General features: G+C 46.5%; 1 protein-coding gene across 3 annotated transcripts; it reads left to right on the top strand.

Moving 5' to 3' along the window:
- The first annotated feature begins 102 nt into the window (after positions 1 to 102).
- Positions 103 to 26,743, top strand: LOC122363871 (mitotic spindle assembly checkpoint protein MAD2A-like). Of its 3 annotated transcripts, none has more exons than XM_043333672.1 (6): positions 103 to 437; positions 4,785 to 4,895; positions 5,272 to 5,418; positions 22,969 to 23,089; positions 23,734 to 23,843; positions 26,290 to 26,743. In XM_043333672.1, the coding sequence occupies exons 2-6, from the start codon at positions 4,814 to 4,816 to the stop codon at positions 26,454 to 26,456; spliced, it is 627 nt and encodes a 208-aa protein (XP_043189607.1). In that variant the 5' UTR covers positions 103 to 437; positions 4,785 to 4,813; the 3' UTR covers positions 26,457 to 26,743. The 3 variants fall into 3 exon arrangements, with proteins under 3 accessions (XP_043189607.1, XP_043189606.1, XP_043189605.1); XM_043333671.1 differs by having other exon boundaries at positions 125 to 430; XM_043333670.1 differs by lacking the exon at positions 103 to 437 and adding an exon at positions 988 to 1,194.
- The last annotated feature ends 254 nt before the right edge of the window (positions 26,744 to 26,997 follow it).

Below are 26,997 nucleotides of genomic sequence, written 5' to 3'. Positions count from 1 at the left end.
AAAGGTGCGACTTTTCTGCTGATTCAGCTTACGAAACAAAAACGAACATGAGCAAATTGAAATAGCGGCGTCACATATGTCTCAAAAAATTATATTATGTTCAATGAACTGGGAATGAAGAGAAGCTTCACGTTTGAATAAGCCTAATTCGCAAAAATTTGGTTCCAAAATATTTATTCGTGATTTCTTCAAGCTAAAACACATTTTATTTTACTGGAGCACATGGTTTGGCTACTTTACACTCCGATTGGATAGCTGCAAGAGGGCCCAATTTTGTGTTACCATGGAAACTACAGTGAACTGAACAGAACTGAGAGCTTTGCGCGAGCATTTCGTGCGAGTGCGCAAGCAACTAGAGGCGGCAAAGTTCAAATTCGTGAGAAGACACTGAGAAGCCAGCGGCCGATCCTTTTTCAATTTGGGTCCTAGAGTAAGTGGTAGGTACACCGTGGTAAGCGGCAGGAATTTCGTATCATGTAGGCTCCTGCTCCTGGCAGAAAAACCGTGAGCTGTGTTATTTCAATTTTGCTCAATTGCAATGCAATCAAAGCTCAATTTCTTCATGTGATACCACGGGATGAACGGATCCTATCCGCTGATCCGCATATTCCAGATTATCAGAGATTTTCAGGTACAATTGGTATGCTTTCAGTGGACAGTGGTGGCTGTGCCATTGCAAGTTGGAAACAACTTTGTTTTGTCCATTGGACATTTTAAAGGACAATGGTGAAAACAGGGCGCCTGGGCTGGGGCCATTTGATCAAGTTTCGTGAAATTCACACGTGACGTTCAGCACATAGAAGGCCCACAGAGGGGAGAAGTTCCAAATGTCACGTGACTAATATGCCCTCCGGCGCCCTGTTTTCACCGGCGTCCGTTTTAAAGGGACCCTCTTGGCTCTCACCTTCAAAAAGTTCAATACCCACCTGGTGAGCTGGTAGGCTTCCTGCCTTCACCTTAGCCCTATGAATTGGACTTTCAGATTGACGATAGTGAAAGCCTTTTCAAATAGACGCTCTGGCTCAATAAATAAATAGATGTCATTTGTTTCAAGTTGTTTGTGAGCTGGAGGTGTGCGCCAGCAATACAGATGTGCTGTCATTAGTTGTATTAACAGTGTTCAACAGTTAGACAAGACAAAGAAGCCGAGCCAAACGCACAAGCAAGGCAAGCCAAAAAGCAACGACGAAAATCGTGAGATGGGAATCTGGGACGCAATGGTGGTTATTGATCGCTAGTGATGGTGGTTATTGATAACTGTGGTTAGTAATTGGCATGGAAGTGTTGTACCTACCATGGTTCAGAAAGAGGGTCCTTGCTAACAACTGGATTGAATCAGCTGACTGGCCAGCTGGTGACATACAATACTAGCCATTAATATTTAGTCTTTCTTATTTCTAGTATTGATACGTAACAAGCTCTGCTAGCGCCACCATATGGCACCAGCTGGCAAATAATCCAATTAATAGTATGGCTCAGAAAGAGTCTATCATTTGGAAGCAATAATTGGGTATGTTAACAGTGTGGCGAATGCTACCTAGTAAAGGCTATTCAGTATATATCTGCAACCACATCAATAATTGTCTTAAACTAAGGTCTAAGTAAATATCTAGACCTGTGCTGACATCACAAGTTCTAAGGGGCATTGGAATGCTTTAGCTCGTTAAAATCCAAAAACTGCAGACTGAAATTAAATATCTCTGAATTAAAGCATTTCTCAATGAGTTCCCAAGCCGGTAAGTTCAAGCCTGGGACCCCAATTTGGCCTGGACCCTCGGGGTGGAGATCGGTATGGATTATGGAAGACCTTGTTGGACGTCGCGTCGCCGAGCGTCGTGCAGTAATGCTGCAGTGGGTTCCTGTCCTGCTCACTGGTATCAAGGAGAATGAGAGCGCGGACGACCTGGCGAAACAAGCGGCCGCCCTGCCCTCTGACGCCCGCTCGATGATCAGAGTGGTTCATTGTGCGGCCTAGCGTCACTGGCACGTCAACTGGTCCGAGTCACTATTCAAGCCACTCCTCGGGAGCACGCCGCCGCTCCCTATCCCCGGAGAGGACCGAGAGGACGCTGTTACGGTGCACCAGGTGAGGGCGGGGCCCGTGCCACTGGGCCCATTCGCTCCAGTGCCTGTACTCGTACCGGAACGGCTGTCTGCCCTCCAGACGTGCCAGCAGTGCCCAGACAAGCGGTGCCCATTGCCCCGCGCCGCTTTGCGCCGTGTGCCGAGAAGAGGCTGATGTGCCGGAGCATGTGCTGCTCCGCTGCCCGGCCCTCACTGGCGCCCGCCAGCCTCAAACACATCGCTCCGCCGATTTTTGTGGCCCCGGAAATTCCAGCAAGGGCCTTGTTTCACGGCACGACGCTACCACCTTGTTTCACGGCACGACGCTACAGTGCGCTATGCATATTGTGATATTGGGTTTCCGTGGAAAAAAACTTATTCGAACGCTCAAACATGGGAACGTTCAAGACCCCGGAACGCTCTGTCTGTTTGATAAAGCCTTGATCAGTAGATGTGCACATGTGCTTTGTATAAAAGTGGCTTGATTTTGGCACAAATAGGCAGCCAATTTTCAGCGCAAATCATGCAGAAATTTCAGCGCAAAATCGCTTGCGCCGAATTTCGGCGCATGAGGTCCCACGGGCGTCCGACGTAGTGTAAGGTTTACCAGCCTGGGCTTAGGCCCTGAGAGGCTGACCCATAGGTATGGATCAGAATCGTTTAACCCTATTCCGGGCAGGCTCTGAAAGGCTCTATTCTGGGCGGGGGGAGGGGGGCTTTTCAGCCCCCCTTCATATCATGAACATGATACATAAGCATGATATCTACATTTGGGGTGTGTCAGGCAGTGCTCGTTTAGCGAGCCATCTGGCGGTTTATCACTACCGCCAGCTGCCTGGCCCACGGCGCTGCCAGTCTGAGCTGTACCTCCAGCCTAAAGGTGCCTGGCGCTCAGCCCTGCCAGTCTGAGCTGTACCTCCAGCCTAAAGGTGCCTGGCACACAGCCCTGCCAGTCTGAGCTGTACCTCCAGCCTACAGCTGCCTGGCCCACGGCGCTGCCAGCCTGAGCTGGATCTCCGGCCTACAGCTGCCTGACGCTCAGCCCTACCAGCCTGAGCTGTACCTCCAGCCTACAGCTGCCTGGCCCACGGCGCTGCCAGCCTGAGCTGGATCTCCGGCCTACAGCTGCCTGACGCTCAGCCCTACCAGCCTGAGCTGTACCTCCAGCCTACAGCTGCCTGGCCCACGGCGCTGCCAGTCTGAGCTGTACCTCCAGCCTAAAGGTGCCTGGCGCTCAGCCCTGCCAGTCTGAGCTGTACCTCCAGCCTACAGCTGCCTGGCCCACGGCGCTGCCAGCCTGAGCTGTACCTCCGGCCTACAGCTGCCTGACGCTCAGCCCTACCAGCCTGAGCTGTACCTCCAGCCTACAGCTGCCTGGCCCACGGCGCTGCCAGCCTGAGCTGTACCTCCAGCCTACAGCTGCCTGGCCCACGGCGCTGCCAGCCTGAGCTGGATCTCCGGCCTACAGCTGCCTGACGCTCAGCCCTACCAGCCTGAGCTGTACCTCCAGCCTACAGCTGCCTGGCCCACGGCGCTGCCAGCCTGAGCTGGATCTCCGGCCTACAGCTGCCTGACGCTCAGCCCTGCCAGTCTGAGCTGTACCTCCAGCCTAAAGGTGCCTGGTGCTCAGCCCTGCCAGCCTGAGCTGCACCTCCAGCCTACAGCTGCCTGACGCTCAGCCCTGCCAGCCTGAGCTGTACCTCCGGCCTACAGCTGCCTGACGGTCCAGCCCTGCCAGCCTGAGCTGGATCTCCGGCCTACAGCTGCCTGACGCTCAGTCCTACCAGCCTGAGCTGTACCTCCAGCCTACAGCTGCCTGGCCCACGGCGCTGCCAGCCTGAGCTGGATCTCCGGCCTACAGCTGCCTGACGCTCAGCCCTGCCAGCCTGAGCTGTACCTCCAGCCTACAGCTGCCTGACGGTCCAGCCCTGCCAGCCTGAGCTGGATCTCCGGCCTACAGCTGCCTGACGCTCAGCCCTACCAGCCTGAGCTGTACCTCCAGCCTACAGCTGCCTGGCCCACGGCGCTGCCAGCCTGAGCTGGATCTCCGGCCTACAGCTGCCTGACGCTCAGCCCTGCCAGTCTGAGCTGGACCTCCGGCCTAAAGGTGCCTGGAGGTCCAGCCCTGCCAGCCTGAGCTGTACCTCCGGCCTAAAGGTGCCTGACGGTCCAGCCCTGCCAGCCTGAGCTGTACCTCCGGCCTAAAGGTGCCTGGAGGTCCAGCCCTGCCAGCCTGAGCTGTACCTCCGGCCTACAGCTGCCTGACGGTCCAGCCCTGCCAGTCTGAGCTGGACCTCTAGCCTACAGCTGCCTGGCGGTCAGCCCTGGCAGCCTGAGCTGTATCTCCAGGTGTCCGGCTTCCCTGTAAATGCCGCGACGCTGCGTTCCCTTGACGGTGGCGCCAGACTCTTGGAGGTCCGGGATCGAGTCCCTCCGGCGTTCGATATTTGGTGCTTCTGACGGGGATGGTCTGCGGTTGGTGGGAGCAGCCGCAGCCAGTTGAAGTCAGTTGAGTGAGGCAGGCCGTGTCTGGCTTTGAAGTGCACGTGAAACTTTTTGAGAGGTTATTATTCTGACCGATCTATGGTTTCAGGGCCTTCTGACCATTTTAACCTGTTTTTTATTTCTTTTGCTTATCTCGTGCCCTATTTATCTGTGCACTATCGATCTGACAGGCTTAAAAATCCGACTACAACACAATGCCTGGCTATCATTCACAGGTGACTGGCGAACCAAGTGATCTTTCATCATGGGGAAGACGGCGACCCAGCAGGTTAACAAGAATGCCATCACACTGAAGGGCTCGGCAGAAATCGTCGCCGAATTTTTCAGTGAGTTCTTACTTCTTCCAGTGTATGCTGGGTGTTATGCAGTTTCTGGCTGGGTTGGCTTTGTAATTTTTCGTTGTTTCTTTCAAGTCTCAATGCTGTGTTTGGTAGGTACCGTTGTTTCTTTGTTGTTTTCAGTGAGATTCCGTGACGTGTTTCCTTTACCGCGACGGTATTTACCATTTCTACCGATGGTTGAGTCTAACGTCAAATACCAGCTTTTAGCGTCACATTTCCCTTTTAACGAATTTCAATCGTTACATTTACTGGGTGACGGACTTTAGTAAAGCTAACTCTGACTGTGACGCTGATGGCACTGACTCTGACTGTCTCTGACGCTGATTCTGGCTCTGACTCTGACTCTGACTCTGTTCTACAGATTTCGGCATCAACTCAATACTCTACCAGCGCGGCATTTACCCGGCCGAGTCGTTCAGACCGGCCCAGAAGTACGACCTCACACTGTGGCTGTCACAGGACAAGGAGGTCAATGGATATCTCAGCAACATCATGGAACAGATCAAAGGTACCCAGTGACGTCATTTGTGGTGCTATCACTTGGTGCCCGATGACGTAATTTGATGTCATTTTATCACCTGGTAACCAATGACACTGCATGGTAATGCTATTGAGCAGATGAAAGAATATCATTATGTTCCCTACGTGGGGCGTCCTAATTAACCTAATTTCAGCATTTGGTGACAGGGATATTAATAGTCGTGTTGACAAATGCCTATTCGAGACAACTTTGACCGTCCATATAGGTACAGTCCTCAGCAGACTGCGTGGTAGGTATTCTTTTTTCGACAAAGCCAGTAATAACTCAAAGACTATGTTGTCAGTCGGTCGGAACTCACTGAAAATAGAGGCGCCATGCTCTACTCCTTCGATTGGGTATATCACTAAACAAAGTATATGCCTTGTGTGGCAAAAAATGCAAAAGTTTGTTTTGGGGGCAAATATAAACTTTTGGGTTTTGTTGCCAAACTGGATGGAAAATGAATGCGATGGTAATGCCAATCTAAGGTGCGGAATCTCGCGCATCTTGCTGTTATGATTTCCGAGCGACCGATAGCATAGTATCCGCGTTATTCTCGGTTTTGTCGAAGAAAGAATACCTACCACGCAGTTTGCAGAGGGCTGTACGTAAGCTCATAGCGTAATGAACCGTATCACATCAAACGAATCTCCTGCCTCAGTTCCAGTTTAGATGGAAATCCGTGAAGTATACCTATTAACCCTCGCCGGCACTGGCCAATTTGCGTCCTTCGACGGCACAAGGAGGGAGGGGGGGGGGGTACGACCCCCTTGCGTTTGGCCCCTGATCGAGCTAGAGCTTCGCGGAAAAAACGATCATGTTGCCGGTCACGAGAGGAAGCCGATGATACCCAAATTTAAGGTCCTAGGGCATCGGTTGACCTTCCAGGTCAGGTCAATGACCCAAAAGTCGGCAAAATCGGGATCTGTTGGAAAATCGTAAAGTGTGGCTGTGTAACAGCTGGAAGCTGTGACATTTTTTCTCCGTACGTCAAAAAGGACATCTCTCACACTATACGTAAGGACGATCGCACTGCCTGCCGCGGCGCTGAACCGGCGTGGGGAGGGAGTCGACCATACGATCCCCCGACCCGTCGGCCGGTCACCATTAAGCGAAGATCAAAGGCTCGCCGAAGGGTGGAGTACAAACACACCCATCCGGGCCGGCGCAGTGGCCGCCGACAAACGCAACGCAGCCGGAAACATCTGCTCCCGGTGCTGGACCAGCCTCCCGACACCCTGGACATCCGCCGGGGATGGACAGAAAATTCGAACGGAAATGGGGTGCGAGAAACGTCACGTCGGCGGAGGAAGGAGGGAGGAATGAGTCGCGCCAGATCAGTCGCTGACAGGATACATTTGCGGTTAGCCATCCGGCGGCCGGGCCGAACACCCGGGCGAGTGAGAATGTCACGATTCCGGCGGAATGGAGGGTGAAGCGAGGGGGGCCAGTCGGCACCGGATGCCGACAGGAAAAGGCCAATTTTCAGCCCCGGTGACGGAAAGACTGACCACCGGGCGGAACCGGTAATTGAAAATCACGGAGAACAAAACTCAATGCAGAAGGAGAGAGGGGGAACAGACTTCGGTATCAGACCACGGGTGACAGACCACGAGGGGGAGGGCTCATCTGGACGGCGGGTCGGCCGGCACGTCTCAGTCTGAGGCTGGCCGACCCCACCCCTGCCGGAGCGAAGGGACTCTGCTGTCGCGACGGAGATTCGACGTGTTCAACAAACTGTCAAGTGAGTCATCTCATCTGTCCGCCTCATCAAGACTGCCTCCCCGTCATGGACAATTCACCTCCCATTTACCCATCGGATGTCTCTGATCTGGATTACAAATGCCACTCCCTGAGGTCTAACTTGAGCCACCATTAGGAGGGTAATGGGTTAACACCGTGTAGGGGAGGGCGGTAGGATGGTCTCGCGCGCTCCATATTGCGTCCCGGCCGGGCAGGCCGCGGTACGATCTGTTTGTAAGGGTGGGCAGACAGGCTAATGGGCCCGAATGGTCTGGCCTTGTCTGTGGATAGAAGGGAGAGGGGTTATTGGGAAGCCGGGGCGGGTCAGTAACAGCCCGTGCGCGCTAATGGCTCATCTTACACTTGTATTGGTGCTAGCACTAGTGTCGGTCATTTGCGCTCGCGGCCCGACCGCGGTAGGGTGCGGGGGCCAATGCATTAGAGGGGAGGGGAACAGGTCAGGTGGTGTCATTTTTGGGGCGCTGGTCACCACTGACGCGTCAAACTACGTCAGATGACGTCATGACAGTTCAATTGGCGATGCTTTGTAAATAATCTTTTTGCGGTTAGGGCGTTAGGATTAGATTTAAGGCTAAGTTGGCATTGGCGAGCTGACAACCGATCGTGGTACACCGGTTGAAATTGACCAGTATTGTATCGTCCGTTTGTAAATATAGCGTGAAAATTTAACAATCTGTCTGGGAAAGAAGGGAGGGTTACCTCAGATATGTTGCTGATTCGGATTCACAGAGACCGCTAGCGTAATTATCTTTAAGTTGTCACGTCGACCACACGACTTTACGCCGGCATAACCTCACAGGCTCACCGGGACTGCATCGCGGCGATCTGATCACGAATCAACGGAAACGCAATGATCACGCCCTCACGACGCGACCACCACAAATTCGTTTTTTTTTTTGCTAGTAGGTCAATATAAGCTGCTCTACAATCTGACTTGGCTGGTCTCGGTAGATCAGCGTTTCAATCCACTATCAGTCTAGTGTTAATCCAAGGCGTATCAATCGATTCTCAATTCTTACAAAGTGCTATTCGAGATAAATCGACGGTCATCGTAGGATTGTCACATTCAGGGGATAGACTCATCATTCGGATACGGTTTGTCATGAAGGCGGCCCAGAAGTCGTAATGTGTTCAGTTACAATTGGATAAGGAGAGTACGACATCGTAAACGTTAAACATTATTCTGCTCCTTCGACAGCTCAGCGCCAGAACAAGACTGAATTGCCTTCCGGGTTGTTATTAAATCAGCATTGAGTCGTTTCGTGATTCGCGTTCATATAACCGATACAAATCTGAATCACCATTTCAATCGTTATAAATTTATCGCTGTTCGTAACCTGTCATTCAATCCCCCTTTCTCCCCTAGCATTATCAGTACCTAACTGACATTGATGCCAGCTCCCCCTTCGAGGTATATCAAAGATTAACGCAGAAATGTCACGGTTGTTAAATTGATGCATCATTTGAGACCTTTAATCATAAACGTCAAGCGAGTTACCGTTCGATGTGACGTGACTATGACAAAATATGTCACCCTGCTTGTACTCAACTAGAGTTGGTTACGGAGGGAAGCGAGGAATTACCACCGCCTATAATCACCATTCAGGTATGACAGGGACCGTTTTGTTCAGATCGGATTACTGAACGGTCTGCAGACCCCAATTAATTGACAGGAACCATGTAACGTGCACGGTCACACCACGCATTATGCCGCCGGGCAGCATTGCCTACACTTCCAGCCCAATCATGTTAGTTAACACCGGGATTCGGGAACGTGATCACGCCCACCCGTTCTTTGAAGTAGTTAATGTGAGTAATTTTGGGAATATGTTGGGCCCCGTAGGTTTTACTAAAACTGAGCGATTGTAGTCAGAACGAAATGGAAAACGTATGCCCCTTGACCTTAAACAATTAACAGGTTAATAGCTGCACCGACGGCAGCGCCCCTAGCGCCACCTACAAGACCCAACTCTTTCGGTACAAACTCCGACAGCGCTCAGATGCAGCTGACAGTGCCACCTGGCGTGAAATAGGCCGGGCTGGTTCCCAATACGGCCGCGAGAGCTCGCTCGTGTGCACGCATTTATGCGTGAGCTGAAATAAGAGAGTGAGTGAGTGAGTGAATGAGTGAGTGATTGATTGAGTTAGTGAGTGAGTGAGTGAGTGAGTGAGTTAGTCGGTGAGTGAGTGAGCGAGTGGGTGAGTGAGCGAGGGAGTGAGTGAGCGAGAGAGCGAGAGAGAGAGAGAGAGAGCGAGAGCGAGCGAGAGAGAGAGAGAGAGAGAGAGAGAGAGAGAGAGAGAGAGGAAGCAAATGTTTAATTCAGTCTTTACAAAGATCGACCCCATAAATGAAAGGTTTTGATACAAATTAGATGCGTAGCACTCTACCGCCACCTAGCCAGTGTAGCCTACAACTACATCCACTAGGCGGCGCCAAAAGCGTCGATGAGTCGACGCTCGATGAGTCGATGAGTCGAGAATGGTCGCCGGTCAGGTGTGGAACAAGGTCATGCCACCGCTAAGCTCATAATTACAAGCATTTAAGGATGCTTATCACCTAACCCTCCACGTTGGCTTAATTTACAAATCTTGTATATGTAGATTCAATGAAATATCTTTTGTTTAAAGGACTCAGACCAACAACAAGCCAAAGGTCTGAGTTTCAACTTCGTTTCAACATCTAAACTTCATAAGATAGCTTTTGATCACAGGGCACATTCTCTAATGATCTAAATAACATTTAGTGATCATTGCATTGGAATACGTTCAATTTGTCGAAACCTTTCAAGTAAGGCGTGATAACTCATTTAACCAGCAGGCAAAAAGTGACCGTCATGCTAATCCAACCCAGCTAAGGCAAACGGCAAGGACAGTTGAATCTCACGAATGCTATCCGCCATCCGGTCCCCATCGGATTGGAGAGCGCTGGCCCAGCAAGCCCTCAGCCGCACCGCGAGCAATGCACCAATATGGACCTGCTGAGAGAAAGAAATTATCTGTTAAGACAGCTGAACGCACCCTTCTTGCAACGATTGACCCATGCTGACCTCAGTAGAAAAGACGGACAAATTTGCGGGTGGTCAAAAGGGGGAGAAATAGACAGCAGTCACATATGATCAAAATTGAGTAAATCTTGGTGAACAACTCTACGGTCTAATTCTGGGAGAAGCTGGTTACCTTTGTCAGTCGAAACCAAACTGTACATCGCGAGGCATGCTACCGACTCAGATTAGCAGACAATTATAGGCTAAAAGCAGGAACGGAGAATTAATTGTGTTATGATTGAGCGCGCATCACTAAAACTTTGACATTGCCACCTCAAGCCTAGGAGAACATTCATCTCATGTCATGCGTGGTGTGAAAAGCTACTGACAACTGTACTTACAAAGTTTTGGAGGGACACGCTGAAATTAATGAATTCTGATTATAAATCAGTAACATGCAACAATTTAAGTCATATTATTCCCAGTAACATCCGTTAGTTGATCTCTTTCTATTGACATGATCTATTGAACATGGAATTTCAATGTCAATGACCATTGACCCCTCAGGTCACAACTGATCTCATATCTGGCCTTGGATGCTAGCACAACAGTTTCAGACCAGTGCGGTTTCACTTAATATCCGGGAATTGAATTTTATAAGGCATCATTGAACATGACAAACTTTGTCAGGTGACGGAACAGATACAACGATGATTATACCAGTCTAGTCTTTGCCGAGCCATCAGTTTAGTTTAAAATTAGCACCATTCTCCAATGCCCAGTTCCCATTAGCTTATTATAAGTTACCGCTCTTGCCTTTTTTTTTTGTCTGAATGGTTGAATCGGCAGAGCCCCCCTTTTTGATTTGATTTAACCATTTCCCATTGCTGATGTTCCCATTCGAATAATTGGATTCCACATTTGCCTAAATTTGTGTACTATCCACAACTTAGCAATTGGCAAACCGAGCTTCCTTAAATTAGAACACCACAAGTCGATTGTCAATTGCAAGTTAACAAATCATCTGGTCGAGTATGTCAATTGCAAGTTAATAAATCATCTGGTCGAGTATGTCAATAAAAATCTGCATTATAAAATTGACTCTCATAAATCGGTTCAGTAAGATAACATGAAATCACATGAGTTGGATTGTTTTTTTTTTTTAAATCGAAATGCCAAATTGAGACTAATCCGGCGCACTACCTTAGAGTTCCCTTGATGCAAATACTTACGACCCCAGAGAAATTTGCGACAACGTGGCGAGGGACGCCAGACAGCAATCCACAAATAAAATATTCATGATCACAAATGATTGGGCACTACCGAGAATTACTTCATTAAATCACAGGCAACACTCAGAATAGTCAAGTTGAGATTCCGACCAAAAAAGTTGGCGTGTCCAAGGTTAGACGATGAGAATTCAGGATGTACCAACCCGCCGACGACACGATCTTATGACGTCATTACTGATCAACAAGTGTAAACACAGTCTGTTTCCTGGAATATGACGTCACTGAGTGAATATAGCAAGCTACGGTGGAGGCGTTTCGGATGATAGGCATAAATATCGTGTAGATGAAAGGAGTAGTAGATGGTCTGAGTATTTGGCGGCGCAGATTCCTCTATCAAATGATTTTTTTTTTTTGTTCATGTCGCGGGTAACAATTGACTCGTACCGCGCAGCGGTGCGCACATGGACTGAAGGGATTCTACGGATCAGACAGGTAAGGAGATACAGAAGGAGTGACTCTGAAGTGGTCGATAGATATTGAAACCGGAATTACACAAGGAGGAACAGATCTAAGGATGGATGCTAGCCGAAGAGGAGGTATGTTGCGACACTTTCATGTGTTTTTGACTCTGCTGATACGTCTAAGTCTACTAGGATTGGAACTGTCTCACGTTACGGAAGAAGTAAGTATGTTAGGCAGATATCAGAACGAAGAACGCCATAAGACGCCCAAGCTGAGAGGTGAGTCAGAGAGAGACAGAGCGATAGAGCACGCCGCCCGAGGTGAGTGACAAATACGAAAATGATAGAGGTTGAGGCGAGGAGAATACCGCCGGGATGAGGTAAGTGAATTAAGTCCACCGTCGGAAGTATCGCAGCATGCATCACTCATGACGCTAACGCGCTTGAACACACATCTGCAGGACAGAATTCCACGGCGTCGGATAAAATTGCAGGATAGATTCAGTCATGGAGTCTTTCGAATCACACCGGTCAATGATTCAAAGGCGCCACTTGCGGGTGCCATGACTGCATGAGAGTACTGAGTAGGTACCTGTCTATGAGCCCGGTGAGACTGCGGTCGTCGGGGTAGCAGGCTTGTGTCCACCGGTTCGTTAGGTGAAAACGCGTAAGACGGTCTCTCACAGAAGGGCTGCAAGGGTCAGTAACCAACGTCCGGCCGCGGATTTTTTTTTAGTAGGGAGACAGAGACGTGCCGTGAGCGGCAGAGGTTGACGAACCAATCATAGTCACCGAGGAACGCTAATAACTGACGCTACCCGCGTCATATCTTTAGACAAGTAATCGGGGTCAAATGATGTAGGTGTTCGAAGAGAGTGGGCCAGCAGAGATTGATTGAACCAATCACACCCATCGACGAAAGCTAATAATGTAATCGCTACCTGCGTTGCACCTTTAGACAAGTAATCAGGGTCAAGTGATGTAGGTGTTCGAGAATATTGGGCCAGGGAGCCAAGAGGTGCTAGGAAGAGCACACACAATTCCAATGTTGGAATGGGGCGCGATAAGTCGTTGGGAGGTAAGAGTAAGCTTAGATGAAATTTACACTAATCACGGAGTCTATTGAACAAATTGCGTTTATTGTCCCTGATATGTACCGCTGGAGGGAGTTAGAACAATTGCTGGGAGGGACTGAGGGGTCGACGCGGGATCAAATTTATTGTAGTGGGATGAGAGAGGTATGCCAAAGAGAGTGAGTCTGAGGGAGATTGAGGTATGCGTCATATAGTGTAAGGACCAGCGGGAGATCTAATCTCAGCATTGAGGGCGACATTAAATGGGGATGTACTCGATTATCTTTGGGATGATAGGCATTAGAAAGGGAGAGAATGGTGGGTAGCTATCAGGTGTCAGATGGTGGCTTCAGGTTATGTCCTCAAGGGAGGCATCAAAATTATATGCTTTGGGGAGACATCCGTGTCCTAAATTCCTTATGAGACAGATGCCATCCTAGGCAGTGAAGACTATATGTTGACAAGCGACAAGCCAGCCTCATTATAAATATTGTTTGTGACGAGCCCCAGGCGCAAGGAACGGTGGCGGAAAGGAATCGGTCAGCTTGAAACCAACGGACCGATCAGCAATTGGAAATGGGTGTGTAATTACGTTTGAACAAGAGAGAAATCAAACAGCAAGAAAAATCAACTCATTAACCAACCATTTGAGGATCTACCAGCCGAAAACACTCACCTGAGGTTGTTCCAGAGCACGGCGCAGGTCGGCAACCATCTCGGAAAGAAAAACACCCCCGATGAAAGAAATTTTATTTAATAATTTTTTTTTTTTTGAAAACATGCTCCCCACCGCTTCCGGACCCCCCAGGGGGCATCATCACAGCTGCTTAGGGGTTTTTCGGGGTGCTGATCACGAATATCGTGTTAGTTTTGATCACAGATGATGGCTTTAAGCATTTAGACCAGGTCGGGTCAGGTCAGGTCAGGTCAACCAGTAGGCGTCGTGACGGGTATTCGTAGTACGTGTCAACCGCCTTTGACAGCTTCGTAACATGTTACGAAGGCACCAAAACTACTTCGTAAATGTTCAAATGGTTGCTAAATTCGAATTCAGCTCCAAAAACTAGCCAAGAAACATGTAAAACTCGAAAAAGTGAACCGAGGTCACCCGAGGTCACCAAAGGTAATTGACCTGACCTGACCTTCACGTGACCTTGACACCCACCCTAATGCATGGGAGCAACATCAAATCACATGTTTGAACGTTTGAAACCACGAAAAGCTTGCAAACGCGCGGCTAATGCGAGCCGACATACGCCGAATCGTGATTCCGGCCAAACATGGTCTCGGAAAGTAGGTCACAGGTCATAGGTCATTTGGGTCAGGATCATATAATTTTCAGGGTAGGTGTAAAATTGATAAATGCAAGGGTACTCGTTACGGTCCAAGGGCGGACATCGATACAAGTGGCGCTACTCTAGCGGTAAATCTGAGAACTACTGACCGATCTCTGGTCATGTGACCTTGACCGGCTCCTGAGATTGGGGTCACGTGACGCTCGGCCCGTCGGCGACCGCACCGAAGCGAAAATTCAAGTTTGCAGTGAAACTTTGCGTAGACGGACACCAATGACATATGATTCTAGATTAGCATTGGATACAGCGTTTAATTCTACACAGAATGACACTAAATTTAAGAGATTATCTGCCATCACTTCATCGCACTTTTTGTGGAACAGAAAGAATGTCGAGGCGACGTTGCATGCTAACGCAATGGGAGCGTAGCAGGGCGGCGTGCGATATGTACAGATTTATTGCTTTTGCCAACAAGCAAGGCAATAGTAAATTGAATCTAGAATCACGTTTGGTACTAAATTTAACGGGCTATTCAATGCTACTAATTATTCAAAGAATTAAAATAGCATCTCGTCGCAGATTTCAATTTGCTTACTCGTTAATATTTCCCAGGTTAGGTATTGTACCTATTCGCCTATTCGGCATTGCTCGTCTGACAACATCAGCCTTCGAGTTTGCATCAAGTTTTCATGTTGATGCGCACAATGCAATGTCGATTCTAGATGGCTGTTCAATAATATGCTCAATTCTACACAATATGGCACTATTGAAAAGAATAAATCTGCAATCCCTTCACCGCACTATAAGTGGAACAAAAGGATATTGCATACCTATATTTGCGATGGGAGCGGGGCGCCGCCGCGAACGATGTATGCTAATTGATTGTTGCCAATAAACAAAGGAATAATGCGTTGGTTCCAGAATCTTGTCCGCGAACACATTTTACGGGATTTTTAATGATACCGGCTATTTGAGGAATGCGAATGATATCTCGTCGCAGATTTTATTTTTCCTGCTTGTCTTTATTTGGAGGCCCATGAGCACTGCTGGCCATACATAGCTTTTATCAAGTTTTATTGGCGTGCACGATAAAATGTCGATTCTAGATAAGCATTCGATACAGCGTTCAATTATACACAGAATGACACCAAATTCGAGGGATTATCCGCCATCACTTAATCGCACTTTTTGTGGAACAGGAGTGTCGAGCCGACGTTGCATTTTAATGCAATGGGTGCGTTCAGGGCGGCGTGCGATGTGTGCATATTTATTGCTTTTGCCAACAAGCAAGGCAATGGTGAATTCAATCTAGAATCATGTTGGGTTCTAAATTTAACGGGCTATTCAATGCTGCTAATTTTTCAAAGAATTAGAGTAATATCTCGTCGCAGATTTCAATTTCCTTACTCGTTAATATTTCCCGGCTTACCTATTCGGCATTGCTCGCCCAGCAACCATAACCTTCGAGGTTCCCACCAAGTTTTCATATCGACGAGCAAAATGATGTGTAGATTCTAGATAGCTGTTTAACCCGCGCCCCAGTGGCGGTCTCAGCCAACTTCGCCCTAGTGGGGGGGGGGGGCATATGTTACCACCCACCTCTAACTCAAAAACTAAGAGGGCTAGAAAGATGCGGTAAAAAGCAGTCGATAGCTCTCAATGCGTACGTTTGAAAGTATTTAGGTCATTTTCATCTTAGAGCAATATTGGGGTCACTGGAGGTCATCAAAGGTCAAAATTTGCCAAATGTCATTATATTTCTCAGAAAACATGCATTTATCTCAGGAACTATGATAGCTAGAAAAACGCATAAAAAAGCAATAGATAGCTTTTGAACTCTTCTTTTGATAAGGTCATCATCAAAATTGACCTCAGGTCAACGGTTTAGCCTCCAGAGGGCAAAAACTAAAAAAATAGCTGTTTTTACGAAATGTGTTTTTCGACAATAACTTTTGACTTAAACCAGCTAGGACATTTCTATTGCCAGAATCGTGTTCCTCTCGACGAGACGCGTCGAATGAACTATAATTTGACCTTGAAAGGTCAACTTGAAAATTTGACCTCAGGTCAAGGTCATGACCTGACCGGAAAAGGTCATGTTGCATATCATTCGATGCGTCTCAACAAGACAAACACAATGAGACCATCCCCAGCGTCCTATCTCTTTCCAATCGAGAGTTATTGGCAAAAATCTGTTTGTAGCCTCAAATGACCACGGATGACCTTTCTAGAGGCTATCAGCAAAAAACACACCTTGGTCGTCACGGGTGGTCCAAATCATTGTGATTCTGAAATATTTGGACTGTTCCTATGCATACACACGGATTTAGAGGCATTTTCATTTTTCTCCATTGCCTTATAATGGTAAGGTCACGCCACTGACCTGACCTTAGGTCACGGATATAAAAAAATCCGAGATATACAAATTGTAGGCGCCCATAACATCATGCAATCCACCAAGTTTGAAACCTTTCTGACAAACACTGCAGGCTGGACATGATTGCAAACTTTTTTTAGGCTTGGTCAGTTAACTTGACCTGGTGACCTGACCTGACATGACCTGGGGTCAAAAATTTCACACATTGTCCAAAATTGATGTACAAAAAGCTACCCCAAGCGGCGCGGCGCTGCGCGCCGCGGTTTTTTATTTACACGCAAAAAACGCGACAGGGTGGTAACATATGCCCCCCCCCCACTGGGGCGAAGGAAGCAATCAATTCTACACAATATGGCACTGCTGAAAAGGATAATTCTGCTATCACTTCACCGCACTATTTATAAATTAGAAGGATGTTACATCGTTTCGCGAGAGGAGTGGGGCCCCGCGACGAACGATGTGGGTATGCTACTCGATTGTTTGTTGACAAATAAACAAAGGAATAATACGTTGGTTCTATAATCGTGTCCGGGAATACATTTTACGGGCTTTTTAATGATACCGGCTATTCGAGGAATGAGAATGATAACTCGTCGCAGATTTTATTTTTCCTACTTGTGTTTATTTGGAGGACCATGAGCACTGCTGGCCATACATAAGCTTTTATCAATTTTTATTGGCATGCACGATAAAATGTCGATTCTAGATAAGCATTCGATACAGCGTTCAGTTCTACACAGAAGGACACCAAATTCGAGGGATTATGCGCCATCACTTCATCGCACTTTTTGAATTTTGTGGAACAGGAGTGTCGAGCCGACGTTGCATTTTAATACAATGGGTGCGTTCAGAGCGGCGTGCGATGTGTGCAGATTTATTGCTTTTGCCAACAAGCAAGGCAATAGTAAATTCAATCTAGAATCATGTTTGGTACTAAATTTAACGGGCTATTCAATGCTACTAATCAATCGAAAAATTAAAATGACATCTCGTCGCAGATTTCAATTTGCTTATTCGTTAATATTTCCCAGGTTACCTATTCGGCATTGCTGACCTGGCAACAATAATCTTCGAGTTCGCACCAAGTTTTCATATTGATGCGCACAATGAAATGTAGATTCTAGATGGCTGTTCAATGAAGTGCTCGATTCTACACAACATGGCACTACTGAAAAGGATAAATCGGCTATCACTTCTCCGCACTATTTGTGCAACAAAAGGAAATTGCATATATTTGCGATGGGATCGGGGCGCCGCCGGGAACGATGCCTGCTAATTGATTGTTTGTTGCCAATAAATAAGGGAATAGTACATTGGTTCTAGAATCGCATCTTGGAACACATTTTACGGGCTATTCAATAATACTGATTATTCGAAGAATGAGCTTGATATCTCGTCGCAGATTTCATGTTTCCTATTTGTCTTTATTTAGAGGCCCATTTGGGACTTCTGGCTATACATTCTTCAATTCTGGCATACAGCTTCTATCCATTTCTTATGGACGTGCACGATAAAATGTCGATTCTAGACAAGCATTAGATACAGCGTTCAATTCTACACAGAATGACACCAAATTCGAGGGATTATGCGCCATCACTTCATCGCACTTTTTGTGGAACAGAAGGAGTGTCGTGCCGACGTTGCATTATAATGAAATGGGTGCGTCCAGGGCGGCGTGCGAGGTGTGAATATTTATTGCTTTTGCCAACAAGCAAGGCAATAGTAAATTCAATCTAGAATCATGTTTGGTACTAAATTTAACGGGCTATTCAATGTTACTTATCATTTGAAGAATTAGAATAACATCTCGTCGCAGCTTTCAATTTCCCTACTCGTTAATATTTCCTGGCTTACCTATTCGGCATTGCTCGCCCAACAACAATAACCTTCGAGTTCCCACCAAGTTTCATATCGATGCGCAAAATAATGTGTGGATGCTAGATAGTTTTTTAATAAAGCAATCAATTCTACACAGCATGGCACTGCTGAAAAGGATGACTCTGCTATGACTTCACTGCACTATTTGTGAAATAGAAGGATGTCGTTTGGCGAGTGCCGTGGGGCCCCGTTGCGAACGATGTAGGCTAGGTATCGATTGTTTGTTGCCAATAAACAAAGGAATAATACGTTGGTTCTATAATCGTGTCCGGGAATACATTTTACGGGCTTTTTAATGATACCGGTTAGTCGAGGAATGAGAATGATAACTCGTCGCAGATTTTATTTTTCCTACTTGTCTTTATTTGTAGGACCATGAGCACTGCTGGCCATGCATAAGCTTTTATCAATTTTTTGGACGTGCACGATAAAACGTCGATTCTAGATAAGCATTCGATACAGCGTTCAGTTCTACACAGAATGACACCAAATTCGAGGGATTATGCGCCATCACTTCATCGCACTTTTTGTGGAACAAAAGGAGTGTCGAGCCGACGTTGCATTTTAATGCAATGGGTGTGTCCAGGGCGACGTGCGACGTGTGCAGATTTATTGCTATTGCCAACAAGCAAGGCAATAGTAAATTCAATCTAGAATCACATATGGTACCAAATCTAACGGGCTATTCAATACTACCAATTTTTCAAAGAATTAAAATAACATCTTTTCGCAGATTTCAATTTCCTTACTCGCTAATGTTTCCCGGATTATTCGGCGTTGATGGCCTGGCAACAATAATCTTCGAGTTCGCACCAAGTTTTCATACCTATTAATGTGCACAATGAAATGATGAAAGAAAGCGCGGTTTTAAGGCTCATGATTATATATATAAATGCAATGAAAACCCTAAGCCTCATGCTAATAATTGTATTCAAAATAGGGCCAAGAAAATGAGTCTCATTTTCTTGGCCCTATTTTGAATACAATTATTAGCATGAGGCTTAGGGTTTTCATTGCATTTATATATGCACAATGCAATGTCGATTCTAGATGGCTGTTCGATAAAGTGCTCAATTCTACACAATATGGCACTGTTGAAAAGGATAAATCGGCTATCACTTCACCGCACTATTTGTGGAACAAAAGGAATTTGCATGTTTTTGCGATGGGAGCGGGGCGCCGCCGGGAACGATGCATGCTAATTGATTGTTTGTTACCAATAAATAAGGGAATAGTACATTGGTTCTAGAATCGCAACCGGGAATTCATTTTACGGGCTATTCAATAATACTGATTATTCGAAAAATGATGATGAATTCTCGTCGCAAATTTCATGTTTCCTACTTGTCTTTATTTATAGGACAATGAGCACTGCTAGCCATGCCTAAGCTTTTTTCAAGTTTTATTGGCGTGCACGATAAAATGTCGATTCTAGACAAGCATTCGATAGAGCGTTCAATTCTACATAGAATGACACCAAATTTGAGGGATTATGCGCCATCACTTCATCGCGCTTTTTGTGGAACAGAAGGAGTGCCGAGCCGACGTTGCATTACCTCGCCTCGCCCGCACATGGGGGGGGGGGTGGTTGCCACCCCCCCCCCCAGGTAGTCTTTCTGCTCTGCACTCAACATTTTTAGAGCTAGAAGGCTGATTTTTCGTATAGCTGCTCCTCTATCCTTTCTTGATGTCCACTAAAAATTTCAAGTTTCTGTGGTTTTTGTTTTGGAGATATGACCTTGTTTTTCAGGTCATGTCATGACCCAAATGGCCAATTCTCAACATCTTGCGTTAGCTATGGGCCTTGTGAGCTTTTGACACCTTGATTTCGGCCTTTTTTGCCAGTCTTACCTCCCACCTATCATGGAACATGTTGTTCGACGATGTACAGATGTCAAGGTGAAGGTCAAGGTCAACTTAGGTCATCTAAGATAATTGCGTTTTAGGCAAACGGAATTTACTTTTTGTGAAGTTTTTTTACTGCATTTTTGGTAAAAGCTTCTCAGATCATGATTTCATGTAATTTGGACACATAGACAATCGGTGCACACATCAGTATGCACACAAACACACACAGACATACAAACACATATAATTAACCTTGACCTAACTTGACCTGAAATGACCTCAGCAGCAAAAACCTGGTCGGGTAGTGTGACAAAGAGGTTCTAGCTGGCTTGGCACCAGAAAACGGCATCGTCATCGGTATATGATAAGCAGCGCACTTGATATCCAACGGTGACCCAAAACAGCAACATTTTTTAGTTTGACCTGACCTGGAAGGTCAATGACTGATCTGAGAAGGTAAAACTGGGTATCATTGGATTCGTCTCTTCCCAAAAAATCTTTTTGGTCTTACCGCTAAGCTCTATCTCCAACAGGAACGAAATGGCGCGGGGGGGTGGCAAACCCCCCCCCTCATGTGCGTTCTAGGATGGGAAAATGGCATGTGCGGGCGAGGGTTAATGCAATGGGTACGTCCAGGGCGGCGTGCAATGTGTGCATATTTATTGCTTTTGCCAACAAGCAAGGCAAAAGTAAATTGAATCTAGAATCATATTTAGTACAAAATTTAACGGGCTATTCAATGCTACTAATTATTCGAAGAATTAAAATAACATCTCGTCGCAGACTTCAGTTTGCTTATTCGTGTTTCCCAGGTTACCTACCTATTCGGCATTGCTGGCCTGACAACAATAATCTTCGAGTTCGCACCAAGTTTTCATATCGATGCGGAAAATGAAATGTCGATTCTAGATGGTTATGCAATAAAGCATTCAATTCTACACAGTATGGCACTGTTGAAAAGGATAAATCGGCTATCACTTCACCGCACTATTTGTGGAACAAAAGGATGTAATATAGTTTCGCGAGGGGAGTGGGGCCCCGCCACGAACGATGTATTACTGTTTGATTGTTTGCTGCTAATAAACAAGGGAAAAGTACCCTGGTTCTTCAAATAGAATCACTTCCTAAAATATATTCTACAGGCTGTCAAATGATATTAGTTCGAAGAACAAAAATGGTATATCGTTGAAGATTTTATTTTCCCTACACACCTACCTATCGGAATTCGAAAGCTCATAGAGCATTACTTGCCAGACCTGCAAATACAAAGTCTGGCCAGCAAAGCACCATGAATCTCCAAATAAAGACAAAAAGAATGAAGTCTGCGGCCAGATACCATTCTCATTCTTGTAATAACTAGCATCATTGAATAGCTAGCAAAATTTGTTCCAGGACACGATTCTTAGCAATTATTGTTACGTTTGTTGGCAAGAAACATCAGCCGGCATATATTCACATGCGGGACCGCCACGCTCCCGTCACGAAAATATGCGACATCGTTTTGTTTCACAGAATAGCGGAGGAGTTCCATCATATTTTTTCCTTTTTAATAACCAGACATGTGCGTGGATCCGAGAAAATGGATCTGGGATCTGATCCCACGGATCCTGATCTGGGATCCGTCGGGATCATAGTTCCAGTTCTTAAATTTATCGAGAGATCCGTAGGGATCATAGATCCGAGTCTAATATTTTTGCTTGAGATCCAGTGAGATCATAGATCCTCATTTATTATTTGTCAACACAGAAATCCCAAAAAATCACTCGTTGCAACTCACAAGCGTTCCTCTCTTACACAAAAAGTGCGATGAAGTGATGGCTGGTAATCTCTTGAATTTAGTGTCATTCTGTGTAGAATTAAACGCTGTATCGAATGCTAGTCTAGAATCATATGTCAATGGTGTCTGTCAATGCAAAATTGCACTGCGTGAAACTTGAATTTTCTCATGGGACCGGCCGCCGGCGGGCCGAGCGTCACGTGACCTCAATCTCAGGAGCCGGTCAAGGTCACATGGCCTGAGTACAGTTAGTAGTTCCCAGATGCGCCGCCAGAGTAGCGCCACTTGGAACGGAATAAAAGAATGCTACATTGCGCGGTAGACTTTTAAAATGAACTTGAATATTTCTTCTTTGCCGACAGAACCCCAATGTCCCCGCTTGCATTGCTCTTGGACCCTAACGTGAAAGTTTCTTCGCGATCGGCCGCTTTTTACGCGAGTTATTGGCGAAAAACTTTAGGGGGGTGCATCAACCCCCCTGTGCCGGCGAGGGTCTTATAACTAGGACCCTCTTTGGTCTTATAACTTTTGATGGGCTTTGGTTTTTTAACTAGGAGTCTAAGACTAACACCATAAAACACCGCTCACTAATAGAATACATCACTATATACCACTGTGTGTAACCGGTATGGTATGTTTCCACTCTCCTCCAGTTGGGCTCGAGGCCAGGGTCGTCCAGCATCACTAATAACATCACTATTATATCACTATGTGTATAACCAGTACGTTGTTCCCGCTCTGTTACAGTCTCCCTGGAAGCCCGTGTCGTCTAGCGGCTGGTTCTCGTACACTAATACAGCACTATATATCACTATGTGTATGACTACGATCTGTCCCCTTCTATTCCAGTGTGGCTGGAGGCCCGTGTCGTCCAGCGATTGGTTCTCGTTATATCTAACGTGGATACCAAGGAGGTACTGGAGCGATGGGAGTTTATCGTGGCCAACGAGGGAGCGACGGCGGTGGACGGGTGAGGAGAGAGAGAGAGAGAGAGAGAGAGAGAGAGAGAGAGAGAGAGAGAGAGAGAGAGAGAGAGAGAGAGAGAGAGAGAGAAAGAGAGAGACAGAGAGAGACAGAGAGACAGAGAGAGGGAGAGAGAGAGAGACAGACAGAGACAGAGACAGAGACAGAGAAGGAGACAGAGAGGGAGAGAGAGAGCACGTTCATAGTTACGGAAAGTGGGCACACATTACACGTTAGAAAGAAGACTAAAAGTAAGAAACACTGACTTGGCATAATCCTTCTTGTTCTCTCATTGGTGTGAAGTCTTTAACCGTTGAACTTATTTCCAAGTGTTTGTATTCTCTTCCACCTATTGCGGGATCGACTCCGTATCACACACTGTACGTTCTCTGAAAATTGATGCTAATTTGTATGCTATTTCTTTCTGCTTGTCACTATTGTATCCCTACCCCACACACACTCACTTTTGCAATCACGTTGATTTCAGAAATATGCGCCATTCGGAGGTGCCCACCAAACCGCAGCAGAGTGTAATCTCGTTATTATTTATTTATTTATTTATTTATATGTTATGTTATGTTAGAGCGTACTAATAACGCTCATATTCCACTACCAAACGCCGCTAATGTCGCCTTTATCGCCTGCTCTCAGCTCTGAAGTGACGGGAAATAAAGACCCGAAGGCGATTCGTAAAGAAGTACAGAACGTCATTCGCCAGATCACTGCGTCAGTGACTTTTCTGCCTCTGCTCGACTGTCCGTGTAAGTATCCCGTCAGTATGACCAGTGGAAATATTCTGTCAGTATGACCAGTGGAAATATTCTGTCAGTATGACCAGTGTAAGTAGTTGTTAGTGTAACCATTGACAAGTGTAAGTATCCCGCCATTATGGCCGGTGGAAGTATTCTGTCAGTATGGCCAGTGTAAGTAGTTAGCAGGGTGTTCCGACTCCGACTCCGAGCTCCTGACCGACTCCGACTCCGACCCCGGGTCTGATACGAAACATTGAAAACGACACTTTATTAACCCGCGCCCTGCTGGGGGGTGTTGGAACACCCCCTCCGGCGGCACCGTTTTCGGCACACCTTATCATGCATCCGTTTCTGCATATGCTGTGTACATTTCAGACCAAGGTCACTCAACGTCAGGTTACCAGATCACGTCAAGTGGCCTCACCTCATGACAAATTAAATGCCTACCATAGCTACACCGAGTGGCCGATCACTTTGAAACTTTCAGCAATTGATAAGGGTAACAGTGCGTACAAAATGTTTTTCTCGGAAATTTGATATCGGTGACCTAAGGTCAGATCAATTTTCCGACCTCTCCATTAAAGTCAATAGAAAAGAATGAAAGGCGCCTCTTTTAGACTGACGTCATTCTAAACAATTTCAAACATCGAATTACAAGTCAACATGACACAATGAACCGGAAAATGGCACCCGTGACCCCTCGTTATGTCCCTGAGGTCATCTCGGGTCACGAATAATATCTAACAGTTTTTCGCTAATACCTTTTGATAGAGGTACGCTAAAGCGATGAAAACGCTTTAGATGTGTTCGACCGACGATACGGATCGACTGATATGCAACATGACCTTTTCCTGTCAGGCCATTACCTTGACCTGAGGTCCAATTTTAAAGTTGACGTTTCGAAGTCAATTTATAGTTCATTAGATGTGTCTTGACGAGAGGAACACGATGCTGATAAAAATAGTCTCGTGCAAGTTTTGAGTCAAAAGCTAATGCAGAAAAACCGTTTCCGCAAAGTACGTCTGTTTTGACAGTTTTTGCCCCCTGCAGGCTAAACCGTTGACCTCAGGTCAAATATGCGAGAGCTATTCAGAAAGACCGTTAAAAGAGCTATCGAATGCGCTTTTCCACTGTGCTGTAGCTCTATCCGTTCCTGAGTTAAGCGCTGGTTTGTCGAGACTTGTCGAAGTTTGACGTGGGAAGTGGCGAAATTTTACTTTCGGTGACCCCACCCCCAGCAGGGCGTGGAAATCCAGGACCGGGACTCGGAACAAAAACAAGGTGTGTGAAAAAGTTATTTTTGATCACCAGAAGCGAACTCTACCGCGGGGCCACTGGTTAAAAACAACTGAAAAGTGATATCACGGATTTTAGTTAACTTCCCGGAGTCGGAGTCGAGGCAGCTTGACCGACTCCGACTCCGACTTCGACTCCGACTCCTGGCTGCTTGCCAACGCTCCGGGCGACTCCGACTCCGACTCCGACTTCGAAACCCTGGTTGTTAGTATGACCAGTTGAAGTTTTCTGTTAGTATGGCCAGTGTATGTAAGTATTTGTCAGGAAGTTTACTAATATGGCCAATTTAAGTATTCTGTCAGTATTGCTAGTGTAAGTATTTTGTCAGTGAGGCCAGTGTAAGTAGTTGTTAGTATGGCCAATGTAAGTATTCCTTCAGTATGGCCAGTGTATAAGTATTCTGCAGTATGGCCAGTGTAAGTATTCTTTCAGTGTGGCTAATGTAAATATTCCATCAGTTTGACCAGTGTAAGTTGTCTGTGAGTATGGCCAGTGTGTTTTGTCAAAATGGCTAGTGTAAGTATTTGCCAGTATGGCCAGTGTAAGTTTTAGTAAGTATGGCCAGTGTAAGTATTCGTCAGTGTGACCAGTGTAACCATTTTGCCAGTACGTTGAGTGCAAGTATTTTGTCAGTATGGCCAGTGCAAGTATTCAGTCAGTATGGCCAGTGTGAGTATTCTGTCAGTATGTTGACGCAGAGTATCTCTTGAAAGTAGCGTCACATATAAAAATTACGAGATATAGGTGCATATCATATATACTGCTGCTCCTTTTAATCCCTGAACGTTTTAAAGCGATCGCTCAGTCGGTTTAGCTATGGTAAGCTAGTAATTTTTTTTTGACGTAAGGTCATTTGCTGTAACCTGGTGACCTGACTTCTAATGACCCAGGTCTAACTTTTTAATGTGCAGAAAAGACTTATCGCCGATCTTTTTAGCTCTTAGCGAAGAAACATCGAGGGCGTAAAAATCTCTATCCCCCAGCACGGTGCGGGTCATAGTAATTACACAGGGTTGAAATCGAACTTAAAGTCGTCAGTGTTTCATTGTACTCCGTTTTTCAATCGACTTTACCGTCATTCTATCCCAAATTCCTCACATAACGACATACACCCCACATATTACCCCCCAGTGACGTCATATTCCCCTTTTACCGACAGGCTCGTTCAACTTGCTCATCCACACTTCCCGGGACGCCGAGGTGCCGGACAAATGGGATGATAGCCCGCCGGGCTTCATCGCTAACTCTGAACAGGTGAAGCTGCGATCGTTCAGTACCAGCGTTCATCGGGTGGACACGGTGGTGTCTTACAAGTGTGACGGCTGAACAGTGCCTTCTGCGGGGAGGTGCCATGGACTTGAGTGCGCGAGGGGCGAGTACATTGTGAAGAAATGGGGATGTGGAAGTTTTGGTGAGAGATGAGAGACTTTGGGGAAGATGTGACAGGATTAGTGGAGAGTGATTGGTTTTGGATGTGAAGAACGTGTAGATAAAAGATTGTAAGATCTGAGTCTTCCTAACGAAAAGAAACTTGGCGAAAGATTGATGCGAAAAGATGGTGTACGTGAACACTGTATGAAATGATTTGACGTCCAATATAATGTGCTCTAAGATCTTGTAGGTATGTATGCGAGAAGTCAACGGAAACCGTGCGAACATCTTGGCGAAAATGAATCCTCTGCGAACGAGTTACTGTAATATAAGTACCCGCTTTGTTCTGTGTGTGCCATCGCTGTGCATAATTTGGAGCTACAAATATCTGATTGGAGAGTTTGCTAAATTCGACGTCTCTTACGTTTGGCTAAGCTAAAAAAAAATGAAGCACCATAAACCTCAAGCACCACAAACCTCACTAGCAAGTGTTGTG

The sequence above is a fragment of the Amphibalanus amphitrite genome, unplaced genomic scaffold, assembly GCF_019059575.1.
Source record: "Amphibalanus amphitrite isolate SeventyFive unplaced genomic scaffold, NRLGWU_Aamphi_draft 000645F_arrow, whole genome shotgun sequence".
NCBI classification, from domain to species: domain Eukaryota; kingdom Metazoa; phylum Arthropoda; class Thecostraca; order Balanomorpha; family Balanidae; genus Amphibalanus; species Amphibalanus amphitrite.
The sequence above is the reverse complement of the archived record's forward strand: the minus strand, read 5'-3'. Positions and strand labels throughout refer to the sequence as shown.

What these genes read in the sequence shown, in the direction of transcription:
- LOC122363871 (XM_043333672.1), top strand. Translation starts at nt 4,814, where the DNA reads ATGGGGAAGACGGCGACCCAGCAGGTTAACAAGAATGCCATCACACTG. An exon ending in AATCGTCGCCGAATTTTTCA is followed by an intron (nt 4,896 to 5,271) that starts GTGAGTTCTTAC and finishes TCTGTTCTACAG; the next exon opens with ATTTCGGCATCAACTCAATA. An exon ending in GGAGCGACGGCGGTGGACGG is followed by an intron (nt 23,090 to 23,733) that starts GTGAGGAGAGAG and finishes GCCTGCTCTCAG; the next exon opens with CTCTGAAGTGACGGGAAATA.